The sequence below is a fragment of the Elaeis guineensis genome, chromosome 1 (assembly GCF_000442705.2).
Source record: "Elaeis guineensis isolate ETL-2024a chromosome 1, EG11, whole genome shotgun sequence".
NCBI classification, from domain to species: Eukaryota; Viridiplantae; Streptophyta; class Magnoliopsida; order Arecales; family Arecaceae; genus Elaeis; species Elaeis guineensis.
Window position 1 is genome coordinate 107,977,475 of NC_025993.2, and position 20,606 is coordinate 107,998,080.

Sequence of the window (20,606 nt, forward strand, 5' to 3'; positions counted from 1 at the left end):
CTCTGTAATGAATGGCATTTAATGTTCATGTCAATTGAAGGTTAGCACGGGAGTATTGTGAAGCATGATCTTTGAAAGCCCAGCAAATGACTAAACGAAGCAGAATAAGAAGGATTTATTCTAGTTTATTCTCTTGAACCAACGGAGTTCCTATTAGATTTCGTGGAAGAAGAATAGACAAATCTTGTGTCATCCTTTCATTTTTAGTCAAAGAGAAAATAAGCAAAATTATATCCAGTATGATGGTGCACCATTCCAATCATAGTCTTCATTCTTGTAGGTCGGTTGAGCACTTAATGAATGAGGGCCATAGAAACGAGTGCTTGTGATTGGCTTGGTGCTCCACCATATGATGCACATAGTGTAGGATATAAATTTTGAAGAAAATATAATTCTTTTTTTATTCTCCTATAAAATTTTATCATCCACGACAAAAGTAAGAGGTTTAATCGTTTACAATTCATTCTGCCATCTGAAGAGAAGTAAATGAAGATGTAATTGCACAACATATGAACGGCAAATGCCGCTCCCTCAAGATACAATTGGACTGGTTTATTTTATCATAATTAAGACTTATATTTAATATCTTTAATATGGGGAATAGCAAAAACAGCTAGATTTAATGGAGGGATGGCAAGAAATTACTATTGAATGGAGAGATTTCCGCTGTCTCTGTCTACCGTCAAACGGTACCTATGAGCGAGAGAGACCATTTCTTGAAGAAGGGAGATGTTTTTCTCTCCTATCTTTCATCCCTTTTATTTTCCTAATAAATCCACTTTATGACTTGTTAAATACCAGGCTGTTATTTAATATATTTTTTTTCCGTTTTTTCGGTTCAAACAAATAAAGTAACCGTTGGAATTAAGAAAAGGAAAGGCGAACAACTTCAGAGCCAATGACAAAATATCACCGCTCATTTGGCGGTGAGCACACCGAACCCATGCATATATAGCCGTAAGAAGTGGAGTCATTATACGCGGGAAACTGAAGAGAGAAGGCCTTGTGTTTGAGAAATGGAGAGAACTCGCTTGGCCATCCTCTTCTTGTTCTCAATCTCATTGCTCTCTGTTTCGAAGGCCAAGGATGAGGCGACGAAGACCGCCCTCTACATCGTCGAGGTCGAGAAACCAGAGGGCATCCAGCTGGAGGCATTCTACCTCAAAACCCTCTCTGCTGTCCTTGGCAGGTCAGTATTTCCTCCCATCCATGAGAACCCTTTCTGTCTACTCTTTGTTCAAGACATTGGAATAGGGGTTGGATTCTGGATTTCGATGTCATCTGAGATTTTCTGGTGATTAACTCTTGAAGCGTGGAGGCTGCGAAGGAGGCCTTGATCTATAGTTACAAGTATGCCATCTATGGTTTCGCTGCCCAGCTCACCCAAAAACAGGCGTTAGAGATCTCAAGTAAGTTATCATGTCTATAAATTATGAGGGCTGATTAAAAGGAACAGGATGACAGTGGATCCATTGGTCTGAAGGGGTGGTTTTGTTATTTTTCCTGCATTTCTTGTTGTTAAATCTGTTTAACCATTGCAACCATCATTATTTTTAAAAAAAAAAAAAAAATTGTGTGTAAATGTTCTTATACTTCCAAAGAAATCATACCGCATCAACCTAACACTAACTGTTACAAATGAACTCCAAATAATATACATTCAAACTTCTTTTTCTGTCTCAACTTAATCTGCCAAGGTTTATGACCAGCTGTCAGCCTCACATCAACCCTCTGAACTGGTGGCTCATTTACCCAAACTTTTGACAAAGAGTGTGATCTACATTGTGTAATCAGAAGCTGATACCTCCTTTTGGAAAGATTTGGAACAAGATGAGAAATGTTTCAGTTCTGTTACAGGATCACCAGGAGGCTTTTTTGTCGATCTGAAAATTTCTCTCTTGGTGATTGCCCTCTAAATCTCTTAAGATCAGTAGTGCTCTATGAGTTTGGAAAATTCTGTTTTACAGCCTATTGGTTCTCTGCTGATCAGGGCCCTTTTTTTGTATCTGATACCGTGCTGTTCTGTCTCTAATAAAGCTTCCGGTGGCTGAGTTTTTGCTCGGCCTCCTATTCAATCAAAAAGGAAAAGAGTGTGTTGCCCACCAAGAAGCTGGTTAGAAAACACCCAATAAGTTACATGATTCAATGTCTAGATCTATGAAATTTACAACCCAAATTATGAGGCATCTCTGGACTTGACAAGCATCTGGACTATGTTGGAACACTGCAAGTAGAATTCCATGCAGCATATAAGCACGTAATGTCGCTAGTTTGCTTTAGATTTGCAAGTATGTTATGCTAGTTCGCATCTACCTCTCTCTATCAGTGCTTTTAACTGGTTCAGACTGGCCTTCTAATGGTGAAGATTTTGCTCAAGTTGATCTTTTTTTTTTTGCAGAGCAACCTGGTGTTCTTGGGGTCACGATCAGCAAGATATACAAGTTGCTTCCACGACCTGGGGGGCCTTCGCTTGCGGGACTTTCCTGAGCATGTTGCTTCTCAAATGTTTTTTCCCCATTATTTACATAAATGACCTTTGCGCCACTAAAATAAAGATGCCACAGTTGTGTGTGCCACATATTCTATACAGTCCAAGTGCTGGAGTCTGGAACTCTTCAAGCCATCAAATACACTTATGGGGATCATTTATCGCAGCTAATACGATTCCATGTGCTTAATCTGGCAAACTTTATTTCCTAGAGTCGGAGCTTTGCAGTTCAAGATGTAGAAGCTTGGTGCCATTGTTTTGTGTCCTCTTAGCTGCAAAACATGCTAGATGAACCATTGCATGATGCATATGTTAATAGATGGGTTTCAGTATTCTCTGTACTGATTGAGCTGGGGAAAAAACAGTTATAATTTATTCAATTCATATGATTAAACCTCATATGCTACTTACATAGTCTATGATATATATATATATATATATATATATATATATATATTGGCTCCGTTGTTTACTTTTATGAATGCTTATCCTTTTGGGCCAGTGCCACGTTGTACCAAATCAGATGAGTGATGATTTTAGGTGAAGGACAAACAAACTGGGTCAGATCAATGCTTTGTTCACAAAGAAATCTCAGATAACTGTTGCAGTTGAATGTCTGTATCATGCTGGGACAGCACCAAGGTGCACGCTTTTGCCTACAAATATTAGATGGAGTGTATGTTATGAATTTTGTTGCGATGGATGGATGATTGTATCATGTAGTTGCTCTTGTCAGGCTATCATAATCGCAATGACATGTGCATAATAATGAACTTTAATTGGAACAAGATAAGGTAGAAGAAAAACAGAGATGTCCAGGATATGAGACAAGAACCATTGGTTCGAAAAAAAGCCTAAGAAAGAAATTGTCATGTTTTTCGGGCTCCTTTTCTCTCTCCCGATTCCCAAAGAAGATGGAAAAGATGCCAAGTTCTAGTCTCAATCAACAACAAGGAGGCTATTACTTACCATATAATTTTCTTATTGTCAGTATTGTAGTTGATTGAGGAAATACATAGAGGGCAACACAAGGAGGCTGTGCATATCAGGGTATTATAATTGTACAGATATTATGTTCATATTCATGATCATTTGCTAAACTTTTTTTTGTTTCTTCTCCTAGTTTTGAAATATACTTTTAGCGAATCCCCGTGGCTTTTCCTGAGAAAATTTAATAATGAAGCCCAAGTAAAGAAAAAGTGATCCGTATGGAACCAAAACTCAAGAAGAACAAATAATGGAAGAAAAAATACACAAAAACTCTTCAACCATTCGTTCTTTTCTTTTTCTTTACAATCCTGATATTTAAAACTAAAGATTCCTCTCTAACCGAGAGTCCTGACCTGTATAGATAAAGCTTATCATCATACATCGGAACAGATAAAACATAACACAACATAATGCGTTTCAGATGCGGTTCTCTTGGTATCAAGCATCATGCATAAAGGAACAAATCTGTACGTGACAAGAAAACTGACGGTCGAGATAATGAAGGAAACTCATATGCCAAATGGACCGCACATCAGCTTGCATGCAGATACTTCGGCTCCAAACTGAGGTAACCACTGACACCCTGATTTAAGGTAACCGAATAGGCTAAATCTCCCGTCCAAGGTGAATATTCTGACGTAGATGAAGTCTGGACTTAGCTCCTTCCTGGTTCTCAATTTTCCTACTTGAATCTTCTCGAGTCATGCTCGGCTAGAGAAAATGAATATCTCCTAGCTCCCTGCAAGTAGGATCATCCCCGATCATGACTCTCCCTTTTCCAGAGGAATCAGCTCCGATTAGATTCTATAACTGGAGATTAGAAAACTTAGCTTGACTGGTCTCCCTATTGAAAACTTTGCTACGTTAAGTCACTGGCCCTTCCATCCAATTCGGAAGGCTTCATGCTGCCCTTGGCACGTCTGGATAACCTTCTTCTCCAGGATGGTATCCTCTACCAATGTTATCTTTGGTCAATGATCAAGTCATCTATTGATGGTACGACTTCTTCGAGCTCGTCATCCAGCATCGACGGCTCGAAAGGCTCCAAGTTATTGATATTAACAACCGAGTAGATTTTCATATAAGCTAGCAGTTCTAACTGGAAAGCATTGTCACCAATCTTCCGAATAATCTTGAAGGGGCTATACCGGATAGACTTCAATTTCCTCCCGACTCCCTTCTGTCGTTCTTTCCCGAGGTGTAATCATACCAAGTCACCTTCTTAAAAATTTGCCTCTTTTTGGTGTCGGTCATGCTGCTCCACCTAACTATGCACTTGTTGAATTCCTTCTAAAAAGTGCTTAGCTTTTGCAATGGCTCCTTCCTCCTTGGTAGTCTGTGGTGTAATGCTCATTGAAAACTCCAAATCGAACGGACTTTATGGTAAGTAGCCCAAGCATACCTCGAAAGGATACTTCAACATGGAACTGTGCACTATCCTGTTAAATACAAACTGCAGGCAAGGCAAACTCTCATCCCAAGTCTTGAGATGTCGAGTATTGTAGCCACAAAATAGGTGGACCATTGTATGGTTGACGACTTCTATCTGTCTATCAGTTTGAAGATGATAAGGAGCGCTTTGCTGTAACCATGTATCCATCATGGACTACAAAGCTCTCCAAAAAATGGTAAGAAATTGACTATCACGATCAGAAACAATCGAGCTCGAAAGTTTGAAGTAAGTCCAAACATTCCTGAAGTACAACCGTGCCGCCTCCTCTCCCGTGATCATCTTCCTATATGGAATTAGTACCACCATCTTCAAAAAATGATCAACTACCATGAATAGGTAGTCATGCCCCCACCGCATCCTCGGGAGTCTCCTTAAAAAGTCCATGGAAATACTTTTCCAAGGTCGGTTTGGAACTGGCAAGGATTTGTACAGTCCCAATTTTCGATTGTTTGGCTTGAAACAGCTGCACAATACGCAGCTTCTCACAAACATGGCCACATCCTGCTGCATCCCGAGTCAGCAAACGTAGCGAAGAAGATTCGCCACTATCTTATTTACTTCGAAATAGTCTGCTACCTTCAAAGTATGCGCTTCCCGTATCTACTTTATCCGATCTACAGCTTTTGATACACACAGCTGTGCACCTTTGTAGAGGAGCCCGCCTCGCAAGACAAATTTCATAGATCTTCTCAACTCAACATTCTCCAAAACTCCTTGAACTCCGGATCCAACCTATACATGTCAGTGTATTCCTTGTGCAACACCGACTGGATTTGCATAAAAGTTGATAAGCACAAGGAGGTAACAGAAGGTCGAGATAACATATTTATAAGCTTGTTTTGCATCCCCTTCTTGTACTTGATGACGATGTTGTATTGTTGCAGGTACGTCATTCACTTTATATGTTGGGCTTGCTGCAGCTTGGTCTATGTTTGAAGATACTGAAGTGGTCGGTGGTCAGTGTGCACCACCATCTCCTTCTCAAGAAGGTAACATCATCAATACTTCATCACCTGGTGTAAGGCTAGAAGCTCTCTATCATACGTCGGGCAATTGAGCTGAGCATCCTGAAATATCTCAGAGTGATATGCTATGGGCTGACCATCCTGAAGCAAAACAGCCCCCATAGCGTAACTCGACACGTCTGCTTCAAGCTCAAATGACCATTGCAAATTTAGCAAGGCTAGAACAGGCACCTCGCTGATCTTCCTCTTCAAAAGTTGAAAGGCATCCTTACATTTCTTCGTCCACTCGAACTTGTTGCTCGCCTTTCTTAGAGCATGAAGAAGAGTAGCCAGAAACAAAAAATTTCGAATGAACTTTCAGAGATATTGGCATGCTCGTACAAAGCTTCTTACTTCGATGACAGTCTAAGGAGTTGGCCACTCCTGAATTGCTCTCACCTTATCAAAGTCAATGTAGAGCTCACCGTCTCTCACCACAAAATCGAGGTATACTAGAGAAGATTGCCCAAACCCACACTTCTTACGGTTCGACCAAAGTCGGTGCTGCTTCAACACCTCCAAGACCTTCTCGACATGCTCCATGTGCTCCTCCCAGGAAGCCGAGAAGATCAAAATGTCATCAAGATACATGAGGATAAAGTTATTGAGAAAAGGTCGTAGCACATCATTCATCAGCTACATAAACATGGCTAGGGCATTACATAACCCGAACGGCATTACAAGCCATTCGTATAGTCCTTGTCGTGTTTTGAAAGCGGTCTTCCAAGTATCCTCCTCTTGGATCTGCACTTGGTGATAGCCCGACTTCAAATCTAGCTTAGTAAAAATCTTGGCATGTTGTAGCTGGTCAAGAAGATCATCAATGCAGGGAAGCAGGTAGCGATTTTTAATAGTAATTTTGTTGAGTGCATGATAATCGACGTACATCCGCCATCCCCTATCTTTCTTCAGTACCAACACCTATGGTGAACCGCAAGGGGAGCTACTCAGTTTGATGACACCGTTCTTGAGTAGCTCGATCACCTGTCGCTTGATCTCCTCATTCTCGATCACAGAGTTTCAGTATATGCCAATATTAGGCAGTGGCACATCTGAAATGAGTTGGATCTCGTGCTCCACTGCTCGCCTTGGTGGTAGTTCCCGAGCCTCTTCAAAAGGCTCATGATATATGTCGAGGAGATGGGACATCCTATCCTCCTCTTCTCTATAAATTGTATTTAATAGAGAGACACTTTTGATAATCTGAGCTACTGGATAGATCAGCAGCAGCATGAACTTCTGACAAGAATTCACCAACCGTTTTGCCTGGCTAGCTGTCACTAGATCTGTTGGTTGGTGTGTTCATCCCCGACTGATGATGAACTTCTGTCCATCCTTGGTGAGCTCATACTCCTGTATTCGTCGATGAAAATGAGCATCCCATTCATATAGAAATGGCCCAGTATCACTTGATAGATTTTTAAGGGTACCACCTCACACACCACTTCATCGATATATCGACTAGTGATAGCAAAGTGAAGCTTGTATTATCGATCAACCACCTGATCGACATCCTTTGTGATCCACCCCAGTGAATAGGGGTGTAGATGTGGCATCGTCTCCAAGCCCAGCCTCTATACAAGGCTTTGTCGAGATCAAATTCTTCTGGCTGTCCGTGTCAATGATGGCACCGATGACCTCGTTCATGACCTAGATGTTGAGAGTGAAGAGCTCTTCGATGGTATCCTCTTCGATCAATGGACTCGAACCTGTATCCATCGGCCTGACCATCAGAGAGGCTCGAATCCACTTTTATGACTGATTCGACCCGTTCGCCTTCCCCTGCCAACACAGCCACCATCGTGCCAAGCCGCCGCCGTGTGCTTGGCCTTACCCTTCTCCCTTAGCCTCTTCAGCAGCAGTTCTGGATGAAACTTCCAGCACTTGTCTCTCATATGATCTATATTTTTACAATGATTGTACTACAGGTTACTTTTAACTGAAGCAGAGGAAGAGTTACCTTTATCGCTTTTCTTGCCGCACTTTTGACGCGACTTGGAGGGTCCCTTGGCATATCCTCTTGCATCTCCCTATCCCGTAGGCTTATTCTTCAATGCGATGGCCATGGCTATTGTACTGGCATTGGAGATGTCCATCACCTTATACAGGAAAAGCTCTATCTGAATTTGCTGATGTAGCCCTACAACATATTTTGTGAAAATATCTTCATTATCAAGGGAAATACCCAATACCATTGCTAGGTGCTGAAACTCAGTGGTGTAATCCTGCATCGACTGGTTCTGTCCTTGCCTCAAGTTGTGCCAGCATGTCCATCGGTTCGAGAGTACCCCATAGGGTAAAATTCTTGGCGTAGAAGATGCTTGAATGCATTTCACCCAGCCTCTGCATCGCCGTTGGAATGGAGATATGCATTCCACCATGCTAAGGCATGGTTGGTTAGTTTTAATCGGGCAAAAGCCATCCGATCTTCACTATCATACCCATATAGGATAAAATAGGTCTCCAATTGGTCGATCCAAGCATCCAGCTTTTCGGCATTCACCGCACCATCCAAAGAAGGGATGTCAATCTTCACCTCTATCCTAAATGACAATGGCTTCTTGTCTGCTCCTATAGGGTCGATGTCGAAGTCTTTCTTCGACGTACTTGCATGATTCCGTGAAAGCCCTTTTATGGGGGGTCACACGCACCTCTTCATCTTCCATGGCTACCGCTAGCTCCGTTGGTGGAGAAGGCAGCTGCTGTTGGTTCTTCTTTATATTTTTCACTCGAGCCATCATGGCTGTCATCAGATCTTCCATTCTCTTGATCTACTCAGCCAACTCGTTCGTCAGATTGGTCTCCTCTTGAGTACTCATTTTCGACCGCGGTGGTCGGCGGTGTCTCATCAAGATGGAAGGGGATTTGTCGGTTACTTGATATGTGGACCTCGTATTTACCATATACGGCCTAAAATCGGTGCTCTGATACCAAAAATCTAATTTGTATGGAACCAAGCTGAAGGAGAACAAAAAATGGAAGAGAAAACACACGAAAACTCTTCTACCATTCATTTTGTTATTCTTCTTAAAAATTCTAGTATTTAAAACTAAAGACTCCTCCCTAACCGAGAGTCCAGGCCTGTACAAATAAAGCTTATCCCCTATTGGGATTACTTTGAATAAACAGAGTTATGACAGAGATATACATTCGATTAATACATCAGAACAAATAAAACAGAACATAACATAATGCGTTTCAGATGTGATTCTCTTAGTATCAAGCATCACGCATGAAGGAACAGATCTGCACTTGATAAGAAAACTGACGGTCGAGATAATCGAAAAAGCTGACGTGCCAAATAGACCACACATCAACTTGCATGCAAACACTTCAGCTCCGAACTAAGGTAATCACTAACACGCTGATCCAAGATAACCGAATAGGCTAAGCCTCCCAGTCGAGGTGAATATTTTGGCTTAGGTAAAGTCTTGACTTGACTCCTTTCTGATTTTCAATTTTCCTACTTAAATCTTCTCGAATCATGTCCGGTTGGGAAAAACGAACATCTCCTGGCTGTCAAGTAGGATCGTCCTCGATCAAAAAAACATTAAAAGCCCTACGTGTTACCATATGGTTTGGAGTTTGGATCACTTTCACAGTCAGATGCTCCATGTTTCTCTGTAAACAAGTATCCAGGCTATTGTATTCTTTCTGAGTTATTAATCCAGTTTGTGCAAACCTTTGCCGAACAAATAAAACTGTGTTTTTTGAGCAAAATTATGCTTAATTTTATATATGACAATTCCTCCAAGATCTCTTTGTTAATGGGGTGGGGGGGACAATCATCTAATTTTATAAACATCTTTTCTTAGTACAAGAATTGGCATCAATTTTAGGAGAATCTCTGTCTTTATCATTATTTACAGCCAGTACGGGACATGAATGATGGACTTGAGAGCAAATGGATAGAGAGAAGAACAGACACTCAGGCCCTTGCAACCAGTGGAGGCAGGAGGGGAGAGAAACTTGATGTGGAGCTTCATTGCACACCTGGTTCCCATGATGGAGTGCAGCATAAATGAAAAACACATTACAGTATGGGAAAAAAAGAATCGAAATTAAAGGTTTGGAGTCAAACCCATTAATAAATTTAGGTTCGGCTTCGCAACGTCCGACGCACGGATTAAAAGCACTAGCCGTTGGAGGAACCCAACGGTCATCTATTTCAAATTCAATTTCTACAGCGCAAAGTCCCGTAACGCTTGTATATCCTGACTCGATTCCCAAAATCTCCAATACTTTATTCAAGAAAACTCGCTTCCTTCCCCCATCTCCTCTCCTCCTCCTCGCTGACGAACTCTCTCTTTTTCCATCTAAAGAAGAAATCCAGCAGAGGACCAACCCATCAGCCATGGCCGATGAGAGGGAGAAGCCAGAGGAGAAGGAGATCAAGATCCCTGTCTTCTCTGTTCTCAAGAAGGGCATCGTCCTCAAGAACATCATCCTCAACATCCCTCCACCGGAACCAATCCCCTCCACCAAATCTCATGAAAATGGCGACATCTCCAACCGGGAAGCGGAGCCTGTGCTTTTTGGCCGACATCCAGACTGCCACATCGTGCTCGACCACCCGAGCATCAGCCGTTTCCACCTCGAGGCCCGTGCAATTCCATTTCTGCAGAAGCTTTCGGTTACCGATCGTTCTTCGGGTATGTGGTTGAAATCCCCAATCTTTCTTGTTTCCCTCTGGTTTTATTTCTTAGAGTTTCAAGCTCATTTGATTCCTGTTCCGTTCCTAGTGCAGTTCATGGGACTTGGGTTTTTGTTGTGAAGTCCCCAATCTTTCTTGCTTCCTTCTGGATTTATTTCTCAGAGTTTCAAGCTCATTTAATTCCTGTTCCGTTCTTGGTGCAGTTCATGGGACTTGGGTATCGGGGACCCAGATCCCACCAAATGTGCCTATAGAACTGGTGGAGGGAGACACGGTGAGGCTTGGTGCTTCAACCAGGGAATACAGGCTTGAATGGGTTCCTCTTAGCCGTGCCTTTGAAATGGAAAAACCTTTGTCGCCATTGCTCGAAGAGAAGGAAGAAACTCATCAGGTATAATTCAGGACTATATTTCCTTGTCCATCTTGTCACCTTCTTGGATTTGAATTCTTGGATTCTGGTAGGGATCACATTTTATATTAGATCTTTTGCTCTATTTTCTTGGTCTTAGGAGGATAAACCTGGGCAGCTGATCACTGATCTAAATGAACAATGGGATACAGTGATCCCTTCAGCACCTCCCATGCCAGACTCCATGAACCCTTCACCTTCTGATGTACCATTTTCATTGCCTGTCAAAGGAGAAGAACAGAGCCCAGAAAGGAAAGGGTCAATGGAGGAGAACTCCTCGAGCTTCTTTTCGGCTACTCTACTGCAAGAATCTGTGGGTTCTTCGTTTCCCAGGGAGGAAGAGATTGGGTACCCAGAAAGAAGGCATCCAAGCCCGGTGAGATCTGAGAAGCGGGCATCAAGCCTCCTGTCAAGAAGGAGCAAATCTAAAACTGTGAGCTTTCTTCGCATACATACTGGGAGGAGTAGAGAAAATATTAGCAACATGAGCTTTGATGCGGAGGTGGAAGTAGGAGTCGAGAAAGAGAATGGAGCACTTTGTGAAAAGGACAAGCAAGAGGAAACAATGTGTAGGGCTTTGCCTGTCAATTTGGGTGGAAAAGAGGAGGAGAAAGAAGAAGAAGAAGAAGAAGAAACTTTTGGGTCAGATAAGGAGAATGTGACCCCAATGGGCTCCATTAGCCGAAAGTCGAAGAGCAGGTGCCCAGATTTACGGAGATCATCCTCGATGGTTACTACATATTTGAATATGGAAGAAGATGCGTTTCGTTCAGATATGGAGAATTGGAGACCTGAAGTGCTTAGGGACCTGAAGCTAAATGAGCCCACCTATGAGAATGTGGTGAAGAACGAAAGGGATGATGAGATGTATGGTTCAGATAAGGAGAATTTGACACCAGGTATCTCTTCAGGTCAGAAGATTAAAGAAAATAGCTGCAAACTGCTGCAGAGATCACCTTTCAACACCATTACAGCTTCAAATGTGGTTGATTCAGATAAAGAAAATAGGACACCTGAAATTTCTCGAGAGATGAAGTCAAAAAAACCAAACTTTGGATGTCGCATGAAGATTGAAGATGAAGAAGATGAAGCATTTCCTTCAGATAAAGAGAACTGGACTCCTCAGATCTCACTCTCTGCGAAGGCAAAGGAAATTTCCTCCAAAAGCAGTGCTCAAATTGAAAGAGAGATGATGAGGAAAGGGGCTGATAGGATGCCATTGCAGACATTGTTCGAGAATCCTAGTTCGAGAAAAAGCAGTTTTGTCGATGATGCCCAAAGGAATGCCAGTGATGGTAACTGCACTTCTATCAACCATACTCAAGGAATTGGAGATGAACTGAATTGCTGTTTTGTAAGTTCTGAGAAAAATAAGTTCCTTCATACTTCATTTTTACTTTTGTTGGAAACCATTTTCACATTGGTGTTGTTAGTTTGGACTGAGCTTGTTTCCGTTGCAGATCCAAGCCATGGATAAGGATAGAGAGGGGAAGAAGATATGGAACATGGTGGTGGATACGAGTTGTCTGCTGGATGATGAATCAAGAAGGTCTCTGCAGCTATTAGAAGGCCTAAAAGGGACTCACCTCATCATCCCAAGGATTGGTAACTAAAATTTAATCTTCTTTCTCTCTATTTAATGTCTCTAATCAGCCCATTCTTATCATGTGTTCTTCTTTACTTTTGTTCTTGAGCAAGTTTTCTCCTCTATTTTTCAGTTATAAGGGAACTCGACAGCCTCAAACGGCGTGAGAGTCTCTTCAGAAAGTCAACAAAGGCTTCTTCAGTATTGCAGTGGATAGAGGACTGTATGGTGCAGACAAGTTGGTGGATTCATGTTCAGAACTCAATGGAGATCATGCCTGTGGCACCAACTCCCCCTGCTTCTCCTCAATCACTAATAATAGGCAATGGAAGTAGCAACTTTGGTGCTGATGCTTCGAGTTGTATGGCTTTCTCTGCTTGGGGAAGTTTGATGGAGATTGTCTCTCCAACTGCTGAAGACCATATCCTTGATTGCGCAATGATGTTCAAGAAAATAATAGTTGGACAGCTTGTCCTTCTATCTAACAGTGTCACACTAAAAATTAAAGCCATGGCAGAGGTTAGAATTTTTAAAAAAATTTCTTCTTGACCGCCAATATTAGGAGATGTAACCACAACTGAATTTGGATTGTTTTGGTTGCAGGGATTCATTTGTGAGTCGCCAAAGGAATTCCGTGAGAGCCTTGTGAACCCATTTTCAAAGAGATTTCTGTGGGTGGACAGCAGCCCAAGAGGATCCACTTGGTCTTGCTCAGATGAGACAGGCCTAGTGGATAACTACCACTACCAACGCCCATCCGTGAGAAAGGCAGTGAAGGCAGCCGAGGCTGTCAAAGGATTGAAACTTATACTGCTGCATAATTCTCATTATGGACAGACCAACTCGGTCAAGTAATCATCAGTTGTTTAAACTTTTGTAGATTCATTACTAGCAGAGGATTAAAAATTCGCATTCATTACTTGTTCAAATTTCTAGATTGTATCTTGTTACCATTGTACACAAATCTGGTCGAGATGGTACACAGATTGCTGATAAATCTAATATCTTGTCCTAGTTTTTTTGTGAAGATGGACCAAATTTCTTGGTTTTACATCAATCTCATCTCCGCTACAGTTTATGATGAAATGCCAGCATGCTGTTTGTAATTTATCACTGGTTCCCAGTTGGATGCTATACGCATCAGAAGTCATATTGCTGGTCCACCAATTGTTATTTAAATCCTCTCCAAATTTTGCAAATCTTTGGGGTTCTGACCGCAAGGGAAGGGACATCGTTCTGGATTTTGAAAAATAACCATAACCAACTGCCTCAGTCCCATCTTAAGGTGTTCTGAAACTTTGTACATGTTTGTCAGAAGTATGTCTTTGATCACCATCTAGCAAATTATGCTGTAGATTTTCCTTTTTGGAGTCATGGTCTGGAGTGGACCAATCTTCTTTTGTGAAATTACCTGACTGAGCGGAAATGAACATATTTTGGTTAGTAAGATCAATTCTACTTCTTTAATTCTATTCTTTACCCAGTTATAAATACCCCGCTCTTAAAAACCCGATAAATACCATGCCTCAGGCTTTAATCAATTGAATTGCTTAATTTTAACAACTGCTATATTCGACGAACAAAAGTTCTTATGATAGTGAAAAACAGCTCTAAGAAGCTAGGAATCATCTAGTCACCCAGATCTTGGCATACATTATAAACTGTAGTCTCCTTTTGATGCCATAAGACCTGGCAGATGCATCAGTCGATTCAATTACTACATGGACTTTTAAAATTCATGATTTGATATCGACTGAAATAAGCAGGTAATCTATAATAATCCTTTTGGGGTACTGATGCCTGCTCAAATTAGGCTATCACAGACAGGCTACTGTACAGACCATAGCCATTATCATCATCTTCTTCTTCTTTTGAACAAAATACAATTGACAATACAAACCATAGCCATTCATTTTCTTCTCCTACACTACAATCCACTGTGTGAATAGTTCTCATCTTACTTTAGTAATCAGCTTTTCATTATAAAGATAGGCACCCAAAAGTTACAAGACACTGATGCATCTATGTTTTGTTGCAACCATTACTGCATGGTGAATAGCACTCACTTTGTAATATATGATTAATGGAATTGAAGCCCTATGTCTTGCTGCAGAGTACTCATGCATAAGATGCATATGAATAAGATGAGTATTGCAGCATCTGAGAAAAAGAAAAATCATGTCCAAGATTCCAATATTTGCCTGGTGAATTTGTTGTGACTTTTTAAAGAGAGAATCTCCACAATGATTACAGTAATTTCCAATCACAAACATCAAAAGATCAAGTATATGGTGGAAAGGAATTTGTGGAGCATGCTTATGACCAGCTTTATGATACCCTTCAAATTCTCTCCACAGAAAGCAGTTCAGCACAGATCAAGTATGTACAAGTTTGCTATACGATGACAAATCCTTTAATAATTGTTTATAGGTCAACTATCAAATGACCATTCAGTTGGATCCGTCTCATATATTCTTATATTATCAGAGCCAGCCAATCTGGGCCTTCCCATTCATTAGAAATTGACATCCTGGTTTGAGTAATACATAAATATAAATATACTTCTTCTAGCTGATGACTAACTTCATGCCACTAAACATAAACCGAAAATTGAAATAAAGTAAAAAAAATTGCCCATACCAGAGAGAGTATGGCTATTTGGTATGCTAAGAGGCATATTGACACTCATAGGTCTAGTTGCAGCAAAATATAACTCTGATCAATTATAATGCTGGCAAGTGGAGCAATATTTGTTGATAATTCTATAATATAATTCTGAGCAATGTCCTAATTACTGAATGATTGTTTAGTTATTCTTTTTTTTCCCAGTTGATGAAATGGTTTCTGAATTGTGTTCCGGTTACAAGCTTAAAAATTCTTCAACTATTCTAAAATCTGGTGCTGTATTTCACAAAAATTATTCACCAATCATATTAGGCAAGCTGATAGATTACATAGTAATAATGCTAACAATGGCTGTTATTGATGATTTTTGGTTATTGCCGCTTCCATGAAATTTTTATAAGAACAAATGTACAAGTACATCTGTCGTTTGCATTCTATGATTATTAGATCCAATTATCCAAATTCTTCCAGACGTTTTTGATGGATTTTCTTCATTCTTTCAAAATTCTAAATGCTTAACCCCACCCAACAATCCCTGCATGCCTACAATGTACTCATGCCCCATGTTTGTACAAAATTAAGTAGCTCAATTTCAATCATGCATGATGTGTCAGGTGTTTAGGATCTGAATTTTTTAACTGCAGCCATACATGTAAATTAAAAGTATGCTAATAAGATAGGAGCATCATGAATGAGTTATTCATAATTAAAAAAAAAATTATGTACAAAGAAGCACTTCTGGAACATGAAATAGCTGAGTTGCAAAAGTTTCCCTATTGACAAATGCAAATCAACAGAGAGGTAGGGAAAGCATTTAAAGAACTGAAGACACGCTGCTGAGCTGTAAAATGTTTTCTAGTCATTGCCATTTTCCCAGGTGATCCAGATTTGAGTTATCTCCATTCATTTGGACAAAGTTGCAAGGCCCAGAAAGAGAAAACGAACTTTCTGAGGCACCCAAAGCTCGTTATGGACTGTCATTGAGTCCCTCAAATTTAAATGAATCAAAGTTCAAAGGGAAGAAATAGCAAGGATCATCATCAACATCATCCACAGAGTTTCCTGGGAAGTTAGGTTCCAAACTATCAATTTCAGTTATCATTTCAATTTTCCTCCCCTGATCTGTCCCTCCTGAAGCTTTGACATCACCCATGGAGCTTGCAGGGTTGTGGCCTGGGAAAAGATTGACATGCCCCAACAGTTTGTCCTTCCTGGAAAACAACGTTCCACAAGAGCAGAGCCACCTATCACATCCACAGTGCTTCTCATGAGTCTTCAAGTCTGCAAGAACAGAGAACTTCTTGGTGTTGCATCTACTGCAGGTGTAACTCTTGTCACAGTGGCTCCTCTTGTAATGGTTCTTCACACATAAAATTGTCTTCAGCGGTTGGAATTTCTCATGCTCTCTGTTCCTCTTGCAACCAACAACAGGGCATGAATACCTCTTTATGAGCACAGGCTCTGAGCTTGCTTCATTTCTTGGCTTGGCAAGGGCAGCTGGGGTTTTATACTCATCTCCATGGCCTCTCATATGCATCCTTAGGTTTGCAGACCTTTTAAAACCCTTTTTACAGATTGAACAGAAGTGGGTGTGTGGTGCTAAAATTTCCTCCTTTTTCAGTTCCAAAACTTCATATGAGCCCAGGGGAAGATTTTCTCTGTCCACACAATCTTTGTGGACCTTCACATCATGGTTCTTGACAGGAACGGGCTTGATTCCTTCATCCCCAGAATCAGTCGAACTTCTGATCAAGTCTCTGTGTTGCATAACCACATTTTTCTCCAAAGAGAAGTCCTCATTTTGTTGTAAAGTACCATTCAAAGCAAAGCTAGAGGGAGAACCAACAGTATTGCCTATCTTCCCAACTGGAGAAATATTTGACAGAAGTGTATCATTAATTGATGGAAGAAGATTACCAACTGTTGAGATCAACTGAGATATGATGCAAGTTAGATCTGTGGTCACAAGCTGCTGCTTCACAGCGAGTTCATTTGGTTGGATAGAGAATTGACCTTCAATATCAATGGTTGAATGGATTATATCCTGAACTTGGTGAATCTTTTGATCAATGAAGAAAAGTTTGCTGAGCATTGCTCTTGGATCCCAATCCACAGTTTGACCCATTTGATTGTTAGCAAATGGAGCAACTTGATCTGGTGTTTTAACAACTTGCTCAAAATCATAAGGCCATATGGATGAGAAGTCCAAATTCTGGGAGTACTTGTGGAAAGACTGTCCACTTCCAGCACCACCGCTTAGACTTTTTGCACCAAATTGGGTGAACAGTTGGTTTGGATTAATATTTGCTGATTGGTTGCTCATAGAAAAGGAAGCTTCAAAAGTTGGCCTTTGCACATGATCCATTTTAAGCCCTTCCTCTCCTTTGTATGAGATGCAAACTCATTCAAAGTTTTAGACTACCTCAAGAAGAGTGTGTGAAGGGGAAGCTTTCTTGAGGCCTTGCATAAGTTTTGACTGGCACCATTAAGAAGAAAAGAGAGGCTTAGATTCTTGCTGCCAAACTACTCGTAATCAAGGAGTGGATAGAGTGTGTCCACTTGAGTTCCAGGTGGATTGCTGCCATGATCAAAGCCAGATAAGAAGGAAAACAAAACCAAAGTAGAAGAATAAGAACAAGCTTTAAACAAAAAGATAAGGGAGATGCTGATGGCTTTCCTTTTGCAGTTTCTTCATCTCCCCAAGTAACATATTTCTTTTGGGAGCCATCACCCCCTGCTTCCTTAAGGTCAATTTTGATGGCAATATACTAGAGAGGTGTGCTTCAGATGGAGCAGGCTTTGTCATCCAAAGTGTCAGTGGTGCATTCATAGTGGCAGATGGTGCTAAGGTTTTTGATACCATGGTTCCCATGGTAGAATTGTATGCAGCATGGGAGGGACTGAATTATGCTATACATTTTATCTAAAGGGCAACTCTATGACAGTTATCAGATGGCTTTCTCGCTTTTTGATCCACCCCCTACTGAAGGTAGGCTGCATCCACTTCTACAAGATAGTTGGAGAATATGATGCAATGATTGGTATCTATTGAAGTTTGAGAAGCTAACAATGCTGCCGACTGAATGGCATAGTGCAGCAACAGGTCTTTTTTTCTTTTGACTCTTAATTAGATTTAATTAAAACCTAAGCTATGAGTTAATCCTCATGAAAAGGTTTTAAAGTGCAAAACCCTGAAACCTGTGCAGATCAAAATTTCTTTCATATAATCCTAGATCAAAAGTTCTTTTATACAACCCTAGATCAAAATTTCTTTTAAATGTAAATTTCCTTAACCATACGTAACATCATGCTGTATCTCATTATTAAAACAAAAATTTCTTTTATATAAGGCCCCTTGTTTCTCAACCAGTTTAATTGGAGGTCGCCCATTAATTTGAAAGCGTAATTAATCAGGATTCAAACGGAAAAAATGACTCCCCTGTTCACCTGTTATATATCTTGTGAACTTTAATCCTTGTTTCTCACAAACAGAGTTACATCTGTCCGTGATGTTTGTCTTGTTTTGTGGTGAGCCACTCCATTCTAAATCAGTCGATCCAAAGCCCTAATCTTGCGCAAAAATAACACAAAAAACCATCAAAAACCCCTGAAAATTTTACCAAAACAGAAAACGAAAAAGTTACGATCTTTCCACATAAATCTCAAAAAAAAAAAAAAAAAAAATCATTTTCTCACATTTCAAGCACCAAAGCACGTAAAGGGTGAAAAAAACAGCAAAGAAAAGGAGAACGACTCACAGAAGAGGCATCAAGAGCGCTAGGAGAATCGAATGCGACGGACCTCAAACCATCTCCTTCGATCAAAACCGCACCTCCGAACCGAAAAAACCACGCTCAGACCAGAGCTAAATCATCTCTCTAGCTCTCTCTCGCCTCCCCCAACGCCTTCTCCGAGCGCGGAGGTCTCCAGTCCCCAGCAACAAGCTTGGCTTCGCTTGTTTTCTTTTACTTCGTTCCATGAACGAAGGATTAGGACGAGGCTGGGGGATTTGCCTTTCCAGTATGCCTGCGAAACTCTGCATCTTAAACAGTTCCCAACCTACCGTTAGAATAGAGAGGTCCCCGCTGAAGGGACTTATTTGTGTCTTTAGAAGGGGATCCGTTTAATTTAAAACGCTAATGGGGTTATATGATGGTGGGGAGAGGCGACGAACGCGTGAGGACGTGGGAGCACGTGGAAAGAAACGACGACACGTCGTCAGTGGTTTCGGGTTGTATCCTGCGCTCAAAAGAATGATTGATCTTCTCTAGCAACATTACCCGTCGGATCGCGCTCCGCACAACTCGTAAAGCACGCCGACTTGCCATCCATGCACATACACACATCGCGAAGCAACGAGTGCGCTATCCAACGGTGGATTCGCTCGAAGGAAGATGAATTCTTCTTTCGCGTAAAAGATGCCACCCTGTCCCGTCGTCAGTGGAGTAGGGACAGACTGGTAGAAGCCACACGCCTTGGGGAGAGAGCGAGAGGAGCGGGGTGTCGAGTTTCCCAGAAGAGGATGCTTCTGTCTTTCCTGGGACAAGCTACAATTGGCTGCACTACTTGTTTAGGAGGTAAACACCAACAAGTTGAAGTCAATCTAATCTCAAATTGGATGGGATTGGATTTGGGAGACCACGTTCAAGCTTGTGGTCCACCAGCCTAACGCATGTAGGCAACCTAGACTCTTGAATTATTTAAAAAAACAAAGAAAAAAAATTTCAATAAGTGCTTGCATTTCAAAGCTCTACTTTGAGTATCATCTCAAGTAGTTTGAAAAGTTTTTAGTTTCAAAATAATGATTTTTTTTTTTTCCACATAATTTTAAAGTTATTAAACTTATTATTTTTTCAAAGTTGTTTATTTATTTTTTTTTTTTTCTTTTTTGGTAATCAACAAATTCGTTTGGTTATTAAAAAGGAAAAGTTAAAAAACAAAAAGTAACGGATGTTCAAGGGAGAAAATAGAGATTCCATTCAAAGTAGAAGTTTCAATTTCAAGATTTTATGATAATAATAAGATTTATTTCCTGGTATAACTAAACACAACACATATTTTTGAAGAATATTTTAATATAAAATATCATAACATAGTGATGCATCTAAAGGCACCTTTACAATTTCTTCTGGTATCTTTTAATTTGCATCGAAAGGAGGAAATGTTCCCGGTAGATTGGCTTAGTTACCATAACAAACAATAATAAAATATAAAGTGATTTGATTGTATTAGTGCCTCCTTGGAAAAGATTGCCATCCCCTTCAATCATAGAGAAGAAGAACGTGGAGAAAGAGACTTTGGAGAAAGATTGTCACTTTGAGATTGGAGGTAGAATGTAATATAGCTAACTCAAGTCGAGTAGCTAAAAGTTTTAGCTCGAGCCGATTCAAAATATTCA

The 20,606-nt window shown here is 40.7% G+C and overlaps 3 protein-coding genes across 8 annotated transcripts; 2 read left to right on the forward strand and 1 right to left on the reverse strand.

Annotated features, from left to right (window-relative positions):
* Positions 1-1,016: 1,016 nt before the first annotated feature.
* Positions 1,017-5,867, forward strand: LOC105038394 (subtilisin-like protease SBT3.5). The gene is made up of 5 exons (XM_073253865.1): positions 1,017-1,189; positions 1,312-1,409; positions 4,938-4,942; positions 5,036-5,106; positions 5,816-5,867. Exons 1-5 carry the CDS (start codon positions 1,017-1,019, stop codon positions 5,865-5,867), a joined length of 399 nt encoding a protein of 132 aa, XP_073109966.1.
* Positions 5,868-10,179: 4,312 nt separating this feature from the next.
* LOC105038454 (uncharacterized) lies at positions 10,180-13,610 on the forward strand. The gene is made up of 6 exons (XM_010914264.3): positions 10,180-10,587; positions 10,793-10,980; positions 11,099-12,352; positions 12,459-12,603; positions 12,717-13,102; positions 13,187-13,610. Exons 1-6 carry the CDS (start codon positions 10,290-10,292, stop codon positions 13,436-13,438), a joined length of 2,523 nt encoding a protein of 840 aa, XP_010912566.2. The 5' UTR covers positions 10,180-10,289; the 3' UTR covers positions 13,439-13,610.
* Positions 13,611-15,887: 2,277 nt separating this feature from the next.
* On the reverse strand, positions 15,888-19,197 carry LOC105038395 (zinc finger protein STOP1 homolog). Of its 6 annotated transcripts, none has more exons than XM_019848060.3 (3): positions 18,967-19,197; positions 18,656-18,773; positions 15,888-17,786 (listed from the first exon to the last, which is right to left on the reverse strand). In XM_019848060.3, the coding sequence occupies exon 3, from the start codon at positions 17,571-17,573 to the stop codon at positions 16,176-16,178; it is 1,398 nt and encodes a 465-aa protein (XP_019703619.1). In that variant the 5' UTR covers positions 17,574-17,786; positions 18,656-18,773; positions 18,967-19,197; the 3' UTR covers positions 15,888-16,175. The 6 variants fall into 6 exon arrangements, with proteins under 6 accessions (XP_019703619.1, XP_073115168.1, XP_073115170.1 ...); XM_073259067.1 differs by having other exon boundaries at positions 18,656-18,778; XM_073259069.1 differs by having other exon boundaries at positions 15,888-17,684; positions 18,656-18,815.
* Positions 19,198-20,606: the final 1,409 nt, after the last annotated feature.

Excerpts from the sequence above, each read along its gene's own strand:
- LOC105038394 (XM_073253865.1), top strand. The coding sequence starts at position 1,017 with ATGGAGAGAACTCGCTTGGCCATCCTCTTCTTGTTCTCAATCTCATTG. Across the intron at positions 1,190-1,311 it reads CTCTCTGCTGTCCTTGGCAG|CGTGGAGGCTGCGAAGGAGG; the intron begins GTCAGTATTTCC and ends TAACTCTTGAAG. Across the intron at positions 5,107-5,815 it reads ACAAAGCTCTCCAAAAAATG|GTACGTCATTCACTTTATAT; the intron begins GTAAGAAATTGA and ends GTATTGTTGCAG.
- LOC105038454 (XM_010914264.3), top strand. The coding sequence starts at position 10,290 with ATGGCCGATGAGAGGGAGAAGCCAGAGGAGAAGGAGATCAAGATCCCT. Across the intron at positions 10,981-11,098 it reads AGAAGGAAGAAACTCATCAG|GAGGATAAACCTGGGCAGCT; the intron begins GTATAATTCAGG and ends TCTTGGTCTTAG. Across the intron at positions 12,353-12,458 it reads ATGAACTGAATTGCTGTTTT|ATCCAAGCCATGGATAAGGA; the intron begins GTAAGTTCTGAG and ends TTTCCGTTGCAG.
- LOC105038395 (XM_010914197.4), bottom strand. The coding sequence starts at position 17,573 with ATGGATCATGTGCAAAGGCCAACTTTTGAAGCTTCCTTTTCTATGAGC.